Genomic DNA, 23,010 nt, shown 5'->3' with positions numbered 1-23,010 from the left:
AATACGTCTTTAAACTCCTATTTATTATCTCCATCCTCTTAATCTCCAACTCTTCATTACATTATGTCCCCCAGTTTTATTTTGTTTTTTAATCTCTACTGAAAAAAAATAAAATAAAAGTCATTGAATTGTGTACAGACATGGTTTATTTCCTCTTCACATATCTTACTTGATGTATGTCCAAGTTGTCTACGCGGATCAGCACTGAGCGGAAATATAATGAAGGGGAGGAAGGATTCTTGCCATCTGCATATGGAATTTAAAACACTCAGTACGAAATGCAGAACACAGTAAGCGGTGTAGGTAGAAGAATAAAAAAGATTAGTAAAGCAGAGAACCAAGTGATCAGGTATATAAAGATAGTGAAATGGGAGTAAAATAGAAAGAATAGAATAATTGTGTATACAGGGGATGAAAAGAGTAGATCAAAAATCTTTTTTAAAGGTGTAATCAGATGTAATATGCCATCATACTTTGCCTTTGTTTTAAGTCAGATGCCTTTCCCATTTTACTGAGTTCCGGTTCCTCACCCTCTTTCCTTTCTTCCGCTAAATCCTTTAACCATTGCTCACATGTTCCCATTGCAGAGGAGGTGTGAAGCCAGTGAGCACAGCTTTGCCCTGCAAGAAGATGGGAGCCACATTTACAAAATTGAATTTTGCTTCTCTAAATTAGGTGCTCTGAACTCCATACTATCCATTATAACACCAGGTTTTCTGGATGATTTGATAAGTTACAAAGTTAGATAGGACGAAGAGACATGCATCCATCAAGTTCAGCCTTTCTCACATCTGTTTTTGCAGTTGATCCAAAAGAAGACAAAGAACTCAGTTTGAAGCACTTCCAATTTTGCAACAAACTAGGAAAAAATCCTTCTTGACTCCAAAATGACAGTCCGATCTCTCCTTTAATTATCCCACTAATTAAACATTATATCCCTGAATATTATGTTTTCACAAGTATTCATTCAGTTGTCTTTTATTTATTTTTTTATTCTTTATTTTGTTTGTGCATGAATTGAACAATCTTGCTTGCTACGCCACGATAGCTGTAGGAAGCCTCTCAATAGCAAAACATAACATGGCATAAGAAAATACTGTGCACATTTTATTTTATTTTTTTTAAAGGTCGGGTGAAACTAGATTTTGTCAGAACAGAGTATGGAATACAAGCTTTTCTAAGCATCTGTGACTTTAGTACATGTTGCAGCCAGTTGTCTTTTAAACATCTGTAAGACTTTGAAAAAAACACCCCTTAAAGCAGAGAATTCCACATCCTATGTCCTGTTTGTGAATAGATTTCCATACAATGGTTTGTATTGGCCAGCATATATTTGTATAATGCTATCATATCCCCTCTGAGGCGCTGTTATTTTAAACCAAAAAGATTTAAATGTGTTAACCTTTCTTCATAACTAAAATGTTCCCTTCCTTTTATTAATTTTATAGTCTGCGTCTGCACTTTTTCGATTAGATCTACTATTTGCCTGAAGCTAGATTGTTTCGGTTACACTTAATTTTAAGTATTGTAAATTCAACAGATTTATAACTATATTTTTATATTAAATTTTTCTCTTAAAGTTTACCCACTGTGTACACTGTGGGTATGTGCGGCCATGTATTGTTTCTTTGTTTTGCATTCTTTTATGTTGAATGAGAAAGGGAACTTTTATGTGCAATGTTTTTTCTAAACTGAATTCACTGTAGAAAGCATTTGGTCTACAATACATGGGTCATGCTGCAAGGAATCATAAAATGCGTTTTTCAGTGTATTTATTTTTTTAAACAGGATGGGTATTTTCATGTCTCTATTCACTACAGAGATATACATACAAATGATTCTCTCTCTTTTATAGAACAAGCAAGACCCAAATGATCAGTCATATTTGTTTATGGATATCCACTTTAGGCACACCAACTTGAGGGTAAATGAACATTCCAAGCACCATAACCTCTACAATTCTTATAATGCCAGCAGGGCCCTGGCACCCACCCCCTAATAATTTTAAGTAGTCAAACTGTTTTAGAATGGTTCTTACTCGGGGTCTGCTTCCAGTGCTTCAGATAGAGAGCCAAAAGCTCTCTGACTGAGCAACGCCTGATGCTGCAGGCTTAGCTCATTGGCTGAGAGTGATCAGCTGATGAAGAATTTAGCTCATGAGACATAACAGAATGTATCCATGCTTGAAACAGCATGCAAATTCATCCATACATTGTTCTAGCAGAAATCCTAGCAAATGTATTGATTAAATAAAAATAGTTATTTCCCATTACATGTCAGAGCTATGCCAAGAACTGACTGACAGGAGAATCCTCCTTCATGCATATCCTGTGCTCTTCTTGACAGCTGTCACAGTGCATGAGGTTTAGTTTCAGGATTACACCGTGATGGGGAAATGAACTCTCAAGCAAGGTCAATCATGTAGGTTAAAATGTAGTAGGAAATGGGCAAAGGGGAAAAAAGTGTTACATTAGAGTAACATATATTCCTTTAAAAGGACCACTATCGTCACCCAGACCACTTCAGCTCAATGAAGTGGTCTGGGTGCCAGGTCCCCCAGGTTTTAACCCTTCAAATGTAAACGGTTTACATTGCAGGGTTAATACAGCCTCTAGTGGCTGTCTTCCTGACAGCCGCTAGAGGCACTTCCGCGACGTTTAATGCGAAAATCGCATTGAGCATGCAGAACGTCCATAGGAAAGCATCGAGTAATGCTTTCCTATGGGCAGTTTGAATGCGTGCACGGCTCTGGCCGCGCATGTGCATTCGGCTCCACTCGGGAGCTGACGTCGGAGGAGAGGTCACCAGCGCCGAGGGAGCCCGGCGCTGGATTAAGGTAAGTGGCTGAAGGGGTTTTCACTCCTTCAGACCAGCGGGAAGTGGGCTCAGAGGGTGGGGGGGGACCTAAGGACTATATAGTGCCAGGAAAACAAGTTTGTCTTCCTGGCACTATAGTGGTCCTTTAATATCAACATATTTCTTTAATATCAACAAATACAAGAAAATACATAATTTTTTACATACTTACTGCATAAGTTGATTTCAGCATTTAAAATAAACCTGCCTTTAAAAAAGAACAAACTGCATCACCGGCACTCCTGTCCCCTATCCAAGTGGAAAAACTAACATGCCCTTCTAGTGTGGATACATGCCGAGCTGACTGCATTCATGCTGTCCACCCCTACTAAGGGCTGTGCATGCCCAGAGCGCTGTTACAGTACTTTTTGTAATTATTGTAGGTAGGGATGCACCGAAATTTCGGCTGTCGAAGTTTTCGGCCAAAAATGGGCCTATCCCATTTCGGGTGAAAACGGGTCTTATATGCTGACATTTAAAAAAAAAAAAAATAATAATAATAATAATAATAATTTCTTTTTTTTATAATTGTTATGCTTGCATTAACAATTCAGATGATTATATATCACAATGAAAGATAGTAATGATAACAAGTCAAGAATACTGCACTTGGGACGGGGGGGTAAGAAAGAATACGATGGGACAGGGGAGGTTGGAAGAACACTATGGGACGGGGGGAAAGAACACTATGGGACGGGGGGAAGAACACTATGGGACAGGGGAAAAACACTATGGGACAGGGGAAAAAACACTATGGGACAGGGGAAAAAACACTATGGGACAGGGGAAAAAACACTATGGGACAAGGAGGGTGGTAAACACTATGGGACAGGGGAGGGGGGGGGGAAACACTATGGGACAGGGGAGGGGGGGGGAAACACTATGGGACAGGGGAGGGGGGGGGAAACACTATGGGACAGGGGAGGGGGGGGGAAACACTATGGGACAGGGGAAAAAACACTATGGGACGAGGAGGGTGGGAAACACTATGGGACAGGGGAGGGGGGGGAAACACTAAGGGACAGGGGAAAAAACACTATGGGACGAGGAGGGTGGGAAACACTATGGGACAGGGGAGGGGGGGAAAACACTATGGGACAGGGGAGGGGGGGGAAACACTATGGGACAGGGGAGGGGGAAGAACACTATGGGACAGGGGAGGGGGGGGGAAACACTATGGGACAGGGGAGGGGGGGGAAAACACTATGGGACAGGGGAGGGGGAAGAACACTATGGGACAGGGGAGGGGGGGGAAACACTATGGGACAGGGGAGGGGGAAGAACACTATGGGACAGGGGAGGGGGAAGAACACTATGGGACAGGGGAGGGGGAAGAACACTATGGGACAGGGGAGGGGGAAGAACACTATGGGACAGGGGAGGGGGAAGAACACTATGGGACAGGGGAGGGGGAAGAACACTATGGGGCAGGGGAGGGGGAAGAACACTATGGGGCAGGGGAGGGGGAAGAACACTATGGGACAGGGGAGGGGGAAGAACACTATGGGACAGGGGAGGGGGAAGAACACTATGGGACAGGGGAGGGGGAAGAACACTATGGGACAGGGGAGGGGGAAGAACACTATGGGACAGGGGAGGGGGAAGAACACTATGGGACAGGGGAGGGGGAAGAACACTATGGGACAGGGGAGGGGGAAGAACACTATGGGACAGGGGAGGGGGAAGAACACTATGGGACAGGGGAGGGGGAAGAACACTATGGGACAGGGGAGGGGGAAGAACACTATGGGACAGGGGAGGGGGAAGAACACTATGGGACAGGGGAGGGGGAAGAACACTATGGGACAGGGGAGGGGGAAGAACACTATGGGACAGGGGAGGGGGAAGAACACTATGGGACAGGGGAGGGGGAAGAACACTATGGGACAGGGGAGGGGGAAGAACACTATGGGGCAGGGGAGGGGGAAGAACACTATGGGACAGGGGAGGGGGAAGAACACTATGGGACAGGGGAGGGGGAAGAACACTATGGGACAGGGGAGGGGGAAGAACACTATGGGACAGGGGAGGGGGAAGAACACTATGGGACAGGGGAGGGGGAAGAACACTATGGGACAGGGGAGGGGGAAGAACACTATGGGACAGGGGAGGGGGAAGAACACTATGGGACAGGGGAGGGGGAAGAACACTATGGGACAGGGGAGGGGGAAGAACACTATGGGACAGGGGAGGGGGAAGAACACTATGGGACAGGGGAGGGGGAAGAACACTATGGGACAGGGGAGGGGGAAGAACACTATGGGACAGGGGAGGGGGAAGAACACTATGGGACAGGGGAGGGGGAAGAACACTATGGGACAGGGGAGGGGGAAGAACACTATGGGACAGGGGAGGGGGAAGAACACTATGGGACAGGGGAGGGGGAAGAACACTATGGGACAGGGGAGGGGGGGAGAACACTATGGGACAGGAGAGGGGAGAAAAGAACACTATGAGGGGGGGGAGATAGAACACTATGGGACTGGGGAGAAAGAACACTATGGGACTGGGGAGAAAGAACACTAAAAAAGAGGGAGGGGAGAGGAACACTAGAGAGGGGAGAAAGGAACATTTACCCCTTAAGGACCAAACTTCTGGAATAAAAGGGAATCATGACATGTCACACATGTCATGTGTCCTTAAGGGGGTTAAAGGACCACTATAGGCACCCAGACCACTTCAGCTTAATGAAGTGGTCTGGGTGCCAGGTCCAGCTAGGATTAACCCTTTCTTCTATGAACATAGCAGTTTCAGAGAAACTGCTATGTTTATAATAGGGTTAATCCAGCCTCTAGTGGCTGTCTCATTAACAGCCGCTAGAGGGCTTCCGCGCTTCTCACTGTGATTTTCACAGTGAGAAGACGCCACCGTCCATAGGAAAGCATTGAGAATGCTTTCCTATGGACTGCCTGAATGTGCGCGTGGCTCTTGCCGCGCATGCGCATTCAGCCGATGATGTCGCTATGGAGGAGGAGAGTCCCCCACCCGGCGCTGGAGAAAGAGGTAAGTTTAACCCCTTCCTCCCCATAGAGCCCGGCGGGAGGGGGACCCTGAGGGTGGTGGCACCCTCAGGGCACTATAGTGCCAGGAAAACGAGTATGTTTTCCTGGCACTATAGTGGTCCTTTAAGCAGGGGGGGGGACCACTAAAACAGAAGGGAAGTTTTCCATATTAGATTAATTAAAAAGTCTAATATTAATAAAATTATAGGGAAAAAACTTTTAAAAAATCATTTGGGGGAAAAAAGTCATTTTCTGTTTCGGTTTTCGGTCAAGGGCATCCTGAATTTTCGGTTTCGGCCCAGAATTTTCATTTCGGTGTCTCCCTAATTGTAGGAACACACTCAAAGCATTGGTCAAAAAACTTTCGGCCTGATATGGTATTACAGGTACAACTCAAATAAAGCCCTGGATTGAAGCAAAATGCAATACTTTCCAGCACAATTTAGGTAAGTTTACTTGTTTCCCTTACCTGCTCTGTGGGAAGGATAGTAGTCTAGTGTGATTCGGTGTAGGGTCATCTGGATAGCACCACCTGAGACTGTAGAGAGACGAGAGCTTTGTTGTATCAGGAACATTATACAAATGGTTCATAGCTTTAGATTGTTGTTCTACGCACATTTTTATTCTCTGTGTCATATTTTCATAGGCTAGCTTTCTAAACTGCATGTATCTCTGCACATGTCCAATATTATCTCCTTTTGTATAACCCTATGGTTATGTACCTGTCCCTTGAGCCTGGCTCTCATCACATACATGTAGGTCGAGTCTGGAGATCAATAGATGATATGATGTCTCCTTCACATCAAATCTCTCAAAATACTGACATAAACCAGAAGACGTTGAAGGAGGAGGGGTGCTATGAGACCAAATATTGGGAATTGTGGGTGAAGATGGGACCTAGAGAAGGAATAAGAGATATAAATATTTAAGACTGTGGTATAGGAAGTAAAGAGAGATGTGATTTAAAGGTGACTTAAGGAGGAAGATTAAAAAAAATTATATATATATATATCACCTGTCCCCCTGTCTTTTTTTTCTGCCGCACAGATTTTTGGATAGCTTCAGTCAAGGACTTTGCGTAAGACAGTAAAGCCCGAAGTTGAGAGTCTGTTAGGACCCAAAGGAGGTCATCTAAGAAGAAGGACAACTCAGAGGAGAGCACTAGACAGTCCTTGATCTAAAGAAAGTGAAAAGGTTATTCATGCATATTCTATGAAAGGAGAATATGAAGCACTACGGGGTAATGCACAGTTTTAGAGCAGCAGGGGAATTTTACCCTTCTCTTAAGTGCAATATTTATACGTCCTGAATTTGTAAGCAAACGAAGAGGAGTGCTGGGGGCATCCTCACAGCTCTCTGATGCATCAGCTTCAATACGAAGAGTCTGCCAGGTGATCTGTTTAAAAGTAAGAACCTGAAAGGTAGAAAACAGGAGGTTAAGTATGACATAATTTTACAACAAACCCCCAAAAAGTAAATTAGAATGTTACCTGTCCCCACTGAGGATGCGTAAGACGTGTAAAGCGCAGATCACTTTGCTGCCAATTTGGGCTTACACTGTATCCTTGAAACTGCCAGAGCTGAAGTGATGCTCGAAATGTTCGGGATTTAATTTTTATACTGACACAGCCAACATCAATGAACATGCCTTCCACAACCTTCTCTGCAAAACCATATTCACTAGAGAGTAAGTAGAGAAATATGGTAGGGAAATAAGAAATTCAACATGAGAATTATATAGCAAAATAGGCAATGCTTAACCCCTTAGTGACCAGACCGTTTTTCCATTTTCTTTCTGTTAAAGGGACACTGTAGGCACCCAGACCACTTCTGCCCATTGGAGTGGTCTGGGTGCCAACTCCCACTACCCTTAACCCTGCAAGTGTAATTATTGCAGGTTTTCATAACCTCTAGTAGCGCATTAGGTCTCCTTAGCCGACGGGCGGGATAAGTCTCGCCCACCGGCTGACGTAAGGAAGAGGAGGAGCGGCAGCAAGCGGAAAAGTGACTGAAGGGGTTTCACTCCTTCAGCAACCGGGGATGGGGGGTGGGAGGGAGAGGGGACCTGTAGTGCCTGGAAAACGGATTGTTTTCCTGGCACTGGAGTTTCCCTTTAAGGACCAGGGCTCTTTTTACATTTCTGCAGTGTCTGTGTTAAGCTGATTTTCCTTTTACTCATTTACTGTACCAACACATTATATACAGTTTTTCTCGCCATTAAATGGTCTTTCTAAAGATACCATTATTTTCATCATATCATATAATTTACTATAATTTTTTTTTTTATAAAATATGCTGAAAAATTTAAAATAAAAAAAAAAACACACACTTTTTCGAACTTTGACCCCCCCAAAATCTGTTGCGCAGCTACAACCGCCCAAAAACACCCGTGCTACAGTTTCTAAATGTTGTCCTGATTTTAGAAATACCAAATGTTAACATGTTCTTAGCTTTTTTTTAGGAAGTTATAGGGCAATAAGTACAAGTAGCACTTTGCTATTTCCAAACCATTTCCCCCCCCCAAATTAACACGTTACATTGTAACACTGATATCTGTCAGGAATCCCTGAATAGCTCTTTACATGTATTATTTATTTGTATTATTATTATTTATTTTTTTAAAAGAAGACAAACTAAGGTATTCAACTTGGTGTATATTGACTCTTTTTGTGCTCTTTTTATGCAACCATTTTACCACCAATCTATGACAAATTTAAATAAATAAAATAAAAAAATTGGTGCTTTTTTTGACACATAGCAATTTAAAAATAATACCCTTAATATGTGTTCAGCAACGTCTCCCGAGTACAGTGAAACCACCCATGTACAGGTGTGTCTGGCTCTCTGGTGGCTAAAAGACCTTATTTGGAGGGTGTGCATTCCTGTTTTCCAACTTGGAATTTTCACAGCTGGTCATCATGCACCCATGTCCCATTTGGGACATTTTTGAAGCCAGCCAATGTTATTTACCAGTCTTTGTCAAACTTTTGGGTAGTCATTTTTTGTGTTATTTTTCTCTCACATTGTACTTTAGGCATGGATTATCAGCTCCTGTTAGGTGTTACTGCCAAAGAACACCCCAATATGTGTTCAGCAACATATCCTGAATACCGTGATACCAACCATGTACAGGTTTGTTGGGTTGTTTGGGGGGTGCAATGCCATACTTTTGAAATGTGATTTTCAAATTTGACATATCTTCTTTGCCTATTTTCTTTTTGAGGGCCTTTTTCGATATCCCAATTTATTTTCTTGCCATGAGCGTGTCTATATTTGAAAAGTTATTGTATATGGGGTGTTTTGATGCCTTTGATGCAATAGTTTTAGTCAAACAATTGGAGAAAATGTGTGGTGGTAATTTTTCAATTTTCATTTTTACACATACATTTGTATGCGCTTTAGGGGAGCCTGTTGTTGGTTATTGCAAGAAAACGCTCCAGGTTGAGTACACCCATGCCCTCCCATGTATAGTTTTGCCAGGATTTTGGGAAGGTTCAGTTACAATTGTATGACTTGTAATTTGAGTTGAAATTGAGAGTATTTCTTCTGATAGGCCTATCATTAGTTTGGGGCTTATCAGGTACCCCAGTTTTATTTATTGCCATGAAAGTGTATATATTTGAAACGTAGACACCCTGAGGTATTGTATATGGAGCGCTTTGATGCCTTTGATGCAACCGTTTGAGCCCAAATAATTGGAGAAAGTGAGTGGTGGTCATTTTTAAATTTTAATTTTTACACACACACATTGCTTTTTGACTGTGATTTAGGAGAGCCTTTGTTTGTTATTGCAAGAAGACAATCCAGGTTGTTTTCTGCAAGGCCACTGGAGTACACCCATGCCCCCCATACATAGGGTAAATGTCACCAAAATAAAAAAAACAAAAAAAACTGAACATCAAATGTAAAAACATTTTTTTTTAAATGGACCAGTGTGTGGTAATGTTTGAAGCAGTCTCCAATGCAGAGTCCAGGCTGTCCAGGGCAATCAGGACAGTAATATACAGTAACTGTTCTCTGTCACCTCTTAAAACAGTCTCTGCATCTTTTTTGGGGATTCTGCTTTACCGCAGTAGAGGGGATTTTAAAAATAAAATGTGTAGCCCCAACAAAGGGTAACCCTCAAACCCTCTGAAGATAAAACATGTGACACAAAATACAGAAGAAGGGCTGTGCCAAGAGGTAGAAATTAAAGGACCACTATAGTGCCAGGAAAATAAATTCGTTTTCCTGGCACTATAGTACCCTGTGGGTGACCCCACCCTCAGAGTCCCACTCCCACCAGGCTGAAGAGGGGGGAAGAGGGTTAAACACTCACCTTTCTCCAGCGCCGGGCTCCCTCGGCGCTGGGGACTTTTCTCCTCCTTTGGTCGTCATCAGCTGAATGCGCATGCGCGGCAAGAGCCGTGCACGCATTCAGCCAGTACATAGGAAAGCATTCTCAATGCTTTTCTATGGACACTGGCGTCTTCTCACTCTGATGACCACCTCTTATCATTTGCTCTCGCGTACCCCCTCACCCAACAGCCTCAGCCTAACCCCCCTCAACTCAGGAGGGACCTTAATTCTCTTGATCTCCAGCAGCTGTCAGCTGACATTGATTCAAGACTGCTGTCCATCCCTTCCCGCTCCTGTCCTTCACTGGCCATCTTCACATATAACTCTACTCTTACATCTGCCTTGAACGCTGCAGCGCCACTCCAAACAAGTACCTCAAGGAGGACCCGCTCCCAACCATGGCATACTAAATCAACGCGCTACCTGAAAAGATGCTCCCGTTGTGCTGAACGCTCCTGGAGAAAGTCTCGCACCCAATCTGACTTTCTCCATTATAGATTCATATAGTGTTCATACAGTGCAGCTCTTGCCCTTGCCAAACAGTCCTATTTTTCCTCTCTCATTAGTTCATGTTCCCGCAACCCCAGGCGTCTCTTTGACACCTTTAATTCTCTCCTTCGCCCTGCTGTGGCCACCCCCCAAACTAACTTACTGCTGATAACTTTGCATGTTACTTCACTGACAAGATTGAACAGCTAAGGAAATAATTCTCCCCTCCTTGCCTTTCTGTTTCTCAACCACACATAGATCATGCCTTTCCTACCCTTCAGACATTCTCCCCAGCTACTGACCAAGAGGTGGCTGCTCTTCTTTGCTCCTCTCGCCCCACCACTTGCCCACTCGATCCTGTCCCATCTCACCTTATCAGATCTCTCTCCACTTGTCTCGTGCCTTCTTTAACACACATCTTCAACTGCTCGCTCTCTTCTAGCATCGTCCCTGCTGACCTTAAACATGCCACTGTAGTACCTATACTAAAAAAAATCCATCCCTCGACCCGTCCACCCCCTCTAACTACCGTCCCATATCCCTGCTCCCTTTTTCCTCAAAGCTTCTGGAAAGACTTGTCTTTACCCGTGTGTCTCATTTCCTCAATTCCAACTCTCCTTGACCCCCTTCCATCTGGCTTCCGCCCTCTCCACTCTATAGAGACTGCCCTTATCAAAGTTACGAACGACCTAATCGCAGCTAAATCCAAAGGTCACTACTCCATACTAATTCTTCTTGACCTCTCAGCGGCCTTTGACACCGTTGATCATGCTCTCCTTCTTCAAACTCTTCAATCGCTTGGTCTCTGTGACTCTGTCCTCTCATGGTTTTCCTCTTATCTCTCCCAATGCTCATTCAGTGTCTCTTTTTCTAATGATACCTCCTCCCCTCGTCCTGTCTCGGTTGGAGTCCACCAAGGCTCCGTCCTTGGTCCCCTTCTATTTTCTCTTTATATTGCCTCTCTTGGCAAACTTATTACCTCTTTTGGATTCCACTACCACCTGTACGCTGATGACACCCAGCTATATCTCTCCTCCCCGGACCTCTCTCCTGCCGTCCTTCAACATGTCACTGCTTGCCTTTTTCCATCTCTGACTGGATGTCCTCCCGCTTTCTGTACTCAATCTCTCAAAAACTGAGCTCCTTGTCTTTCCTCCTCCTAATACTGATCCTCCTCTTTCGCTCTCCCTTCAAGTTTCTGGTACTAATATCAGTCCATCCTTGCAAGCGCGCTGTCTTGGCGTCATACTTGACTCTGGTCTCAACTTTGAGCCTCACATCCAGCATGTTGCCAAATCCTGTAGATTCCATCTTAATAACATAGCCCGCATCCGCCCCTTTCTTGCATCAGATACTACCAAGGAGCTTGTCCATGCTCTAGTAATTTCCGGCATGGATTATTGTAACCCTCTCCTGATTGGTCTTCCCAAAAGCCGTACTTGCACCCCTACAGTCCGTAATGAATGCTGCTGCTAGACTGATCTTCCTCTCTAGTCGTTTCTCTCACACCTCACCCCTCTGCCAGTCCTTACATCTGCTTCCTGTATGCTATAAGAGTCAATTCAAGGTACTAACTCACACCTATAAAGCACTGAACAACTCTAGCCCCTCTTATATCTCCTCACAGATCCATAGGTATGTCCCTTCTCGGTCTCTCCGCTCTGCCCGTGACCACCTCCTGTCCGTTGTCCAGACCCGTACAGCCAACTCGCGCTTGCAGGACTTCTCGCGGGCGGCTCCCTTCCTATGGAATAGCCTGCCTACCGCCATCAGACTCTCCCCTAGTCTTGCATCTTTTAAGAAGTGCCTTAAAACCCATCTCTTTAGGAAAGCTTATGGCCTCCAAGACTAACCCTTACCTCACATACCTGTCTCTTGCCCTCTCCTAAAGGGCAGTCCACCTTATTTGAGTGCAAATTCCTGTACTAATGTGTTTTACACCCCACCTCCTATAGAATGTAAGCTCGATTGAGCAGGGTCCTCTTCAACTTATTGTTCCTGTAAGTTTATTTGTAATTGTCCTATTTATAGTTAAATCCCCTCTCATAATATTGTAAAGCGCTACGGAATCTGTTGGCGCTATATAAATGGCAATAATAATAAAAATAATAATAGTCACCTAAATTACTTTAGCTAAATAAAGCAGTTTTAGTGTATAGATCATTCCCCTGCAATTTCACTGCTCAATTCACTGTCATTTAGGAGTTAAATCACTTTGTTTCTGTTTATGCAGCTCTAGCCACACCTCCCCTGGCTATGATTGACAGCCTGCATGAAGAAAAAAAAACTGGTTTCACTTTCAAACAGATGTAATTTACCTTAAATCCTTGTATCTCAATCTCTAAATTGAACTTTAATCACATACAGGAGGCTCTTGCAGGGTCTAGCAAGCTATTAACATAGCAGGGGATAAGAAAATCTTAATTAAACAGAACTTGCAATAAAGAAAGCCTAAATAGGGCTCTCTTTACAGGAAGTGTTTATGGAAGGCTGTGCAAGTCACATGCAGGGAGGTGGGTTCATAAACAAAGGGATTTAACTCCTAAATGGCAGTGGGTTGAGCAGTGAGGCTGCAGGGGCATGTTCTATACACCAAAACTGCTTCATTAAGCTAAAGTTGTTCAGGTGACTATAGTGTCCCTTTAAGCAAAGTGCTATGCTAACTTATACACACTCTATCAAAAGAATCCCACAGAAGGGTATATTCAAGGTGGGTGTCAATAAGGGTAGCATAACTAAGATACATAAGGAAAGTAAAACTGAAAGACGAAAATACATGACAGTGTCACTTAGTGAAATAAGGTTTATATGTACCTTTTTGTTTGCCTGCTGTTGGTTTTTTAAAATGTTATTTAATCTCTTTCTTGCCACAGTGTCTCCTGCTGTCTTTTCTCTTTATGGCCATACTGTCGCTATGTTGTGTTGGTCCTTGACTTTTTATTCCCCTTCACTACCACACTGTCACTTGCATGGGTTTGTCTTAAAGGATGCACTGTCCCCAGCTAGGTTTTCAAGCTTTCATTGCCAGACTGTCTCGCTGGGTTTTATACTCACTGCTACACTTTAGTTTTCCCTTCTCTGCCCCTTGCTGGGTATTCCTCAATTAACACCCATTTTACCCCTTACTGGGATCTCCTTGCATCTCCCCATGGTCACCTGCATGATTGTCCATACTATTCTCTGCATGATCTCCCTGTGTCATCCCAGTGTCTCCCATGATTGTCCTCGGCAACCTAAACATTCACTGATTGCAATTGTAGATTTCCCATCACTGCCCTGAAGGCAGTGAATATATTTCAAACATAATTCATTAAGCACCCAAGATCACACTAATTAGTCTACATATGGGGTATATTTAACCTATAAGCTTGACAGAAGATTAACATGCAGAGACAAATATGTTCTCACCTTTGACCGGCAGCTAACGCTATAGGTGAAGGTCCATTGGGCGGCCGAGGCTCTTCACAAGTCTTCATTTCAACCTCCACCTTGTCAAGTGTCTGAGAGGACATAAAATCAAATATATGAGCACCACACATAACAACAATGGAGATTCTGTACCATAAAAATGTGTTGATAGGTCTCTCTAAAGAAAATGGTGAAAATTATGCATCTGGCAAACATGTAGTTGCTGCTGGGTATTTAAGGCTTCCCTGGTCCTGAAAATCCAAAATTTCAGTTTGAATTTTAATTCTGGCGACTGAAATAATTTCCCGGTGGAACGCATCGTGACCTGTGCTTGTGTTCCACCACCAGAACCACCAAGCTCATGCGCACTTGTGCTCATTCACCATTTCCAGCAACTGGGGCAGCATAGTCGGAAGTGTTAAAGTGGAACGCAGGCACCCAGTGTGAGTTCCACCTAAGAGGATGAAGGAAACGCCGGACATGCTCAGCTTCCAGGGGAAGGGACAGAGCCTCCTGAGCTGTAGCTCCCTCACCATGTTAAAAACTAAGGTGAGTGCCTGCACTATCCATTCCTGCCAAAGGAAGCAGAGAAGGGGAGGGAGGGGAGCTTTGTATTGGCTCCCTTTTATAGTGCAAATGAGCACTGCATTGCCTCTAATGTGAAGGGGAAAAAAAAGGTTTTTAACTCATTACACACTGGGGGAGGGGATGGACCTTTACTTATGGGCAGAGGGACACTATAGCGTTAGGAATACAGGTTTGTATTTCTAACACTATAGTGTTTCTTTAAAAAAGTTTTAAAGAAAAGAAAAGAAAAGAATAATTTAAAAAAGACGCCCACATTAGTATTAGGGATGTTTTAAAGAAAACTCAACTGCCAAAATAAAAAAATGAAAAACGAAAAAGCAAACATGGTTTAGCAGACATACCCCCAAAGCAAACATGCATGCAATTATTTTTTATTGGGGATATCTTAAAACAGCTTTCAAAAGATCTCTTGCCTGAAGCCTCAGCAAGCCCTCCCCTTCTAACCCAGCTTGGACTTTATGTTTAATTATAGCTCAAAGAGAAGTCTTTACTAGACAAGTGCTATGGGAAATTATAATAATATAACCATTATGCTGCACTCCAGTTTGAGAATAAAAAAATAAAAAAACAGTAACACCAAAGCAATTTTCTCTTTGTTAAATGTTATATCAGTAAAAAAGCATATAACAAATTCGACAAATAAATAGTGAAAATCAGCAAACTGCATAAAGAAAAAGGAAAGGAGAAAGACAAACCACATGCCTGTAACTGAACCGCTTCATGCTAACAACATTTAAGCTGAAGTGCATTAGGTGTCTGGTGTGAACTTGTAAACTTCTCTATGCCTCCACCTCCTTATGATACCTACTTCTACCCAGCTACTAGAAAAGCACCCTTCCATGGAGATGTGGCCTGTAAAATAAAAGAGGGGAAACTGTCCTAATGTCCACCCTACCCACGGTCATCAGGTGGTGCTACTAAATGTATACCCATTGGTGGCACGTGAGGGACCTTGTGTCCACACTCCCAGCCATAGGTGGCAAAGGTAGTCTAATAGTAATATATAGGGGACACCTGATATCCCCACCCCAGCCTCAATGCACTGGCAGCACGTGGGGGCGCTCATTAGAATAAGGGGCAGGGAACTTGTGTCACCACTCCAGCCCCAGTAATGGGCAGCGGGTGGAGGCTCTAAATAATTATACAAGGAGGCATGTCAACCTCTTCCCTGCCCCCGGAGTGGCTATGGGGTACAAGCATTAAGTAATTAGAGATGCAGGGAGATCCATTTGCATTTTACAGCACCTGCACTTGTAGATTACATCCCTCCAACCAGTTTTCCATCCATCATATAGCTTTGAGTTATAATATTCAGCAAAGTGTCAATGTTTAAAAATGGTGCACTTACATTTTTTGGCCAGAGTAACTAACATCTAGGCAAGTAATTGTTTTTCCAGAATAATGATAAGGTGCGCTGTGTCTTTAAGACCCAAGTGATTCAAAGTGCACTTTGAATCACTTGGGTCTTAAAGACACAGCGCACCTTATCATTATTCTGTATTCACAAGAGTGTTTTGAGGAGTTTTTACACTTATTTTTTGGTGCAGCTTCATTTTAAGGTAGACTAAATTGATTGGAGACTAGTATTTTACGAGCACCTACTTTTTACTTGTTTTTTTGTGTAAATTGTTTTTCCAAGCCAACCTGTCTCAAAAGCAGAGTAATTATCAGAAAACCTAAGAATCCACCCTAACTGATCACTTCTTCCAGAATGCTCTACTATAGCTTGGGGGAAGACACTAAAGGATATAATTTACCTGGTAAAAAATACATAGAAACATAGAATGTGACGGCAGATAAGAGCCATTCCAGTCTGCCCAATTTTCTTAATACTTGCATCAGTCTCTTATATCTAGGATAGATTTATGTCTATCATTACTGTGTTAACCTCTACTTCAGCTGGAAGGCTATTCCATGCATCCACTACCCTCTCAATAAAGTAATACTTCCTGATATTATTTTCAAATATTTTAAGACTATGTCCTCTTATTGTGAAAGTTTTCCTTCTTTTAAATATAGTCTCCTCCTTTATGGTGTTGATTCCCTTTATATATTTAAATGTTTCTATCATATCCCCCCCGTCTCGTCTTTCCTCCAAGCTATACATGTTAAGAGTCTTTAACATTTCATGGTAAGTTTTACCCTGCAATCCATGAACCAGTTTTGTAGCTCTTCTCTGAACTCTCTCCAAAGTATTAATATCTTTCTGGAGATACAGTCTCCAGTACTGCGTACAATACTCCAAGTGAGATCTAACCAGTGTTCTGTACAATGGCATGAGCATTTCCCTCTTTCTACTGCTAATACCTCTCGCTATACAACCAAGCATTCTGCTAGCATTTCCTGTTGCTCTATTATATTGTCTGCCTACCTTTAAGTCATCTGAAATAATTATCCCTAAATCCCTTTCCTCAGATGTTGATGTTAGGACTTTATCAAATATTTTATAACCTGCCCTTGGGTTTTTACGCCCAAGATCCATTATCTTACACTTATCAAGATTAAATATCAGTTGCCACAGCTCTGACCATTTTTCAAGCTATCCTATATCATTTGGCTTATCCCTCCTGGAACATCAACCCTGTTGCAAATCTTAGTATAACCAGCAAAAAGACATACCCTACCATCAAGACCTTCTGCAATATGACTAATACAAATATTGAAGAGAATAAAATCCCTGAGGTACCCCACTGGTAACAAGTATTCCAAGTACTAGTACTCCATTGACTACAACCCTATTTTGCCTGTCACTCAGCCACTGCCTAACCCATTCAACAATATTGAAATGGAAGTTGAAGGATAAGCTTTCTTTGTGCGACCGTGCCAAAAGCCTTACTGAAATCTAAGTAAGCAATGCCTACAGCACCACCTTGATCAATTATTTTAGTTATACATTTAAAAAATGCAATAAGATTAGTTTGGCATGAGATTTTAGAGCTTCAACAATCCTATCCTTTAACATGGTTTCCATTACTTTCCCCACTACTGCAGTAAGGCTTAATAGCCTATAGTTGCCTGACACATCCCTACTACCTTTCTTGTAAAGGCACAACATTCACTAATTTCCAATCTTCTGGGAATAATCCCGTTAGCAATAATTGGTTAAATAAATCATCTAACGGTTTTGCTAATATCAGACTACTGTGTCCACAGAGAGGAGTTCCAAGGAGGTAAACCCATGGGGAGGAACTGGTGCTAACAACCCCAACAAGACTTTTTCCTTTTCATCTGACCCCGTGAGTGGAGGCAGCTTATGTAACAAGAATGGAGGAGGGAAGGAAACAAGCAATACAGACATCTAACTAATGGAAATCCTAATGCATTGAAAAAAATTGCATTCAAGGCCTGTATTTTAAAAAGGCCTGTATATTAAAGGTACACTAATGTAGTAAAATCTTACCTTTAAGTCAGTATGTTGCTGCTGGCTCTGCCCCAGATCTGCCTGCTTGTCTGATATCATCAGAAGTGATTCTCTTAGCCAATCACAATGCTTTCACATAGGAAAGCATTGGATTGGCTGAACTTGTCAAGGAGGCAGATCAGGGGCAGAGCCAGCACAAGCCAAACACAGCCCTGGCCAATCAGCATCTCTTCATAGAGATGCATTGAATCAATGCATCGCTATGAGAAAAGTTCAGTGTCTCCATGCAGAGGGTGGATACACTGAATGGCAGTCACTGCCCCAGGAAGCACCTCTAGTAGCCACCTGAGGAGTGGTCAGTAGAGGTGTCCCTAGACCAACGTAAAAACTGTCTTTTCTCTGGAAAAAAAACAAACAGAGTTTACTGCAAAGGGACTGAGTCTACTCACCAAAACAAATACATTAAGCTGTAGTTGTTCTGATGACCATAGTGTCCCTTTAATACATGGTTTTTATGTCTATATTTATGACAAAACTGTAACAGTAACCTAATGCAACCATCAATACCAATGTATATATAATCTTTACATATATGTTTGCATATTTTATTTGTCAATTAACCTTGTAAGAGGTCATAATTTCTTACGACATGTCAGCGGATGCCTTTAGTTCCGAATTTTGTTAAAATTGGTGTTTTGTTGATATTCTAAATCCTAGATTTTGTTTAGAATTTGGATGAGAAAACAATGATTTTTAATACAGACTTCGAAATTTGGCATTAGTAAATAGGAGAACGGTCATTCCGATCTAAATTCAGCAATTATCACAGGATTTTGTTTATCCAATCAAAATCCAGAGTTTACTGAATAACCATGTTAGTGAATACAACAGGCAATCTTTGATTTAACCTAGAATATATAGAGAAAAATGATAAACAATGTGCAAAAGACAGAAAGCACAGCACAGCTTACCAGACAGATAGGGTGGGTTTTCAACTTGGTCCATTGTATCTGTTAGGAATAGGACAGTTAATAAATTGACAAAAGCAATTTAACAAAGTCTGAAACAGTATGATGTCTTTATGCTATTACGTACACCATAGGTTCACATTTTCTTTCATTTAACTCTGCTTTTAAATCATCTATTTTACATCCAATCCACAATGAATATTTGCCCTCACCCGGATGGCAGCTCGGTTACAGTATACTCGTGTAATGGCAAGCCATGTGGGTAAATCCAGCATGTTCTGAATAGCCTCTTCATCAAGTTCAAACTCTGTTAACTGTCCTTCACCACGCAGTGTGCTTAAATTAATTTGTTCTGGGGACAGGTTTTTGGTGAACCTTAAAGTAATAGAGAAAATAAATATAAGAAAAACATAATATGTGGACTTCATTGCCCATAATATACATTACTATATTGAAAATCATAGGGTAGAATAATTAAATTCAAAGAACCAGAGCAACATTATAGTTTAGGTGTTTTAATAGAATGAGGTTTCATACTATAATGCAGATCAGGGTTTTAATTTCTTACTGCAGCATTAAAGCTCACATTTTGCAGGATGCCACCTCTTAAGGACACATGACATGTGTGACATGTCATGATTCCCTTTTATTCCAGAGGTTTGGTCCTTAAGGGGTAAAAGGGATTTTCCAGTGCCAGGGAAAAAAAAACGATTTCCTGGCACTAGAGAATCCTGGAGTGCCCCCCTCCTTCCCGCCCCCATCCCATGTAGCTGAAGGGGTTAAAACTTACCTGAATCCAGCGCCGATGTCCCTCGGCGCTGGGTCAGGCTCCGCCCACGCTCCTACCCCGCCTTCAGGGGAGACCTAATGCGCACACTAGACCTCCCTATAGGAAAGCATTATTCAATAATAAGTCTGTTACGAATCCGGAAGCGCCCCCAGTGGCTGTCTGTTAGACAGTCACAGGAGGACAGACTTCGAGCTGTAATGTAAACATTGCAGTTCTCTGCACTAAGTGCAAAAGGGACACAGCACCCAGACTACTTCAATTAGCTGCAGTGGTCTGGGTGCCTACAGTGTCCCTTTAAGGGGTTAAAAATAAATAGATTAGAAATCAAGAACAGATTCTGAAAGAGGGGGAAGTAGGAGAAAGGCAAGCTTGAAATGAGAGCCTTTTTAACAATACAATACAAATAAATATTCAGAGGTCACTGCTTTTGAAGCAAGACATTTTATGTGACAGTTTGAGATTCCTGGACAGCTATAATGTTGCATTTTAGCACACCAGAATCTGAAGAAACCTAGAAACAATGAGTCATGTGTGAATGAATGTGTTTTTTATGAGTTTGTAATGTATGCAATAAGCGGAGTGTAAATTCAACAGTAATTAATGAATGCTGTGGGTACTGTGTGTTGTAGCCTGTGAATGCAATCTACGATATGCAAATAAGTTATTTGGGTAATTTGTGAAAGCTGAATGTAGGCTAAAGGAGATGAGTGGGAGGAAAGCAGATGCCCCAAAGGGGTTATCAAGGTGCAAAGTAAAGTCAACAAGCATTACAAAGGAGATGTTAAGGTGCCTAATTGTGCCTGAAATGTTCAATCATGAAGACCAGCATATTAACAGACATTTATTTGTGGTTTTATACACCACCTCCTTCAAATTGTAAGCTTGCACAAGCAATTGACACACCAGACTAAAATGAGGTTTAGACACGGTACAAACAACACAATACCATTGTTGCCACCTAGACATTACTAGATATCACTGATATTGTTATTGTTACCACAGTTGTTATCGTATGATCTCCTTCCCCCCTAACACTCCCTTTCGTACCCCGGAAAACAATAAAAATTGTCAAATTGAAAAAATTGTAAGCTTATTTGATTTGGATTGTCATCAATCTATTGTCCCTGTCAAATTTGTAATAGTTTGTCTAATTCGTTGTTAAAGTCCCCTTAATAATATTGTAAAGTGTTATGGAATCTGCTGGCGCTATATAAATGCCAATAAATAATAATAGTTATATAAAATGACTGGGAGGAGTCTAAAGAATATGGATTCTCATGGTTCTCAGGTCTACCCCCAAAAACTTGAGACGAATGAAGCAAAGGAGAAAAGGTCTGGATTATCCAGACGAAGAAGAACAACCAGAAGAACTGGAAATACAGTCAAGTGTCAAATTGAAAAAAAAAGAAAAACATCCAAGTAGAGATCCATAATGAAATGAACATTTTCAGTCTATCCGCCTCCCAATCTAGCCAGACCCTATTAATAAGGGGTCTTAACTTTGTCCCCTTGGTCCATTTTGACTTAAGTAACACAATAAAAAAAATAATAAAAAATAAAAACCTAGTAAGGAAGGTCCCAATTAATCTAATCTAAATTATGTTAAAAATGTAGCTGAATCTGTTTCTGTGTTGCTCTTTCTACAGATTCTTTAATAAACATAAATGGTGAGCTTCCTTTGAAGTATGTTCAAAAAGCGGGTTGTAGGGGAATTGTTAAAATTGATGAGATGCACTAAAAAAGTTAAAGTGAAACACGTAGACTGTTTGCCATGGCTCTGAAAATTTAGGAGCTTTTTTCACCCTGTAACCAAGAAACCCATTAAGCAGGTTTAAGCAGGTTTTCAATAAAGATATTTTTTTTTTTTTACTGGGAATGAGCAGTAGTAAGAATATTTCAGGAACGCATATTCTTCAGTTTCTTTTTTGTGATTTGTGTTTTGTTACCCTGCAATGGTATGGTACATGAAACTTTAATTTTACCACATGACATGAGGCTTCATATTTGCATATCTTTCTTTACTGAAAACTCCAGCAGAATAGAAACATAACAACCAATCAGAATAAAAGTTATGATGCCCATAAAAGGCCCTGTCTATGACATCACTTCCTCTTTCTTTGCTGCTCCATCCTACACAGGTCAGAGTATTTTGCCTCTCCTGTGTAACCTCATGTTTACAGACATTTGTATTTGTTTTTCCTTTCATACTTCTTGCTAATCCTGGCTCTCCTATACCTGTCCCTCCTAGACTTATACTGTATCCATGACTGTTTTCTCACTGTCCCCTGGTATACTGGTGCATTACCTGTAGAAGTTTTGTTTCCCTTGCTCGGCCAACGGGCGTCACGGCTGCCCGTGCCGCACCCGCTCCACGGACCTGTTCTCCTTGTATTTCATTTTCCGGCACTGGTTGTGACTGTGTGGGGACGGGTGGAGGGAGGCCGGGGCGTTTTTTTTCACCGTTGCGGACATTTGCGCGTGATCGGCGGCCATCTTGGATCTCGCATCTCGCGAGATCCACGACGGCCGCCTTCCCTCTTGCTTTACAGATCGAGAATCACTTGATCTGCACCTTTAGTGTTGCCTTTTCCTCAGGATTGCTAGTCATAAATCTAACATCACCAAATATACTTATGAAGCCATGATCGGACTGGCGACCAGGATGCACCCCTCCCCCCCCCCCTCCCCTCTTCTCCCATCCCACTCGACCTCCATGGGTCCGGGATACCGGTACCCCGGCCCAGGTCTTTTACAAAGTTATGTTCTGTTTTCACAAATTTTGTTTAGTTTTATTTTTATGTTACTAAAGCGATGATACTTGGTACATGACACAGGCACGCAATTGAGAGCTGCCCTACTTTGGGCTCATGTATTAATGCACCAGCAAACTGTGTAACCATAACCCAACGGTATATGGGGCTCTTGCATGAGCCAAATCATACAAGCCTTACTTTGTGTCATTGCAGAATATCACGTGTTTCTGTCTTGTGTTGTTTTTCTGTTACCAAAACGATGACACTTGGAACAGGACACAGGCACGCAATTGAGAGCGGCCCTACCTGGGGCTCATGTATTAATGTCTCAGCAAGCTGCGTAACCATGTCCCAGCGGTATATGGGGCCCTTGCATGAGACAGGCCATGCGAGTCTGGCTTTGTGTCATTGCAAAATATCAGGTGTTATGTCTCTTATGCTACTAAAACGAAGACAC

General features: G+C 42.2%; 1 protein-coding gene across 1 annotated transcript in view; it reads right to left on the bottom strand.

Moving 5' to 3' along the window:
- Positions 1–23,010, bottom strand: part of BLTP3A (bridge-like lipid transfer protein family member 3A) — a 74,618-nt gene that overhangs the window by 35,635 nt on the left and 15,973 nt on the right. The window contains exons 2-11 of the mRNA XM_063453053.1: positions 19,223–19,385; positions 19,014–19,052; positions 14,094–14,185; positions 7,349–7,538; positions 7,135–7,272; positions 6,874–7,035; positions 6,581–6,755; positions 6,328–6,396; positions 474–620; positions 170–246 (exon numbers count right to left, since the gene is read on the bottom strand). Of these exons, the coding sequence (XP_063309123.1) occupies positions 170–246; positions 474–620; positions 6,328–6,396; positions 6,581–6,755; positions 6,874–7,035; positions 7,135–7,272; positions 7,349–7,538; positions 14,094–14,185; positions 19,014–19,052; positions 19,223–19,385 (1,252 nt within the window). The remainder of the gene's footprint in view (positions 1–169; positions 247–473; positions 621–6,327; positions 6,397–6,580; positions 6,756–6,873; positions 7,036–7,134; positions 7,273–7,348; positions 7,539–14,093; positions 14,186–19,013; positions 19,053–19,222; positions 19,386–23,010) is intronic.

Source organism: Pelobates fuscus, chromosome 1, assembly GCF_036172605.1.
Source record: "Pelobates fuscus isolate aPelFus1 chromosome 1, aPelFus1.pri, whole genome shotgun sequence".
NCBI classification, from domain to species: domain Eukaryota; kingdom Metazoa; phylum Chordata; class Amphibia; order Anura; family Pelobatidae; genus Pelobates; species Pelobates fuscus.
Note: the sequence above shows the minus strand (reverse complement) of the source record. Positions and strands in the feature narration are given on the sequence as shown.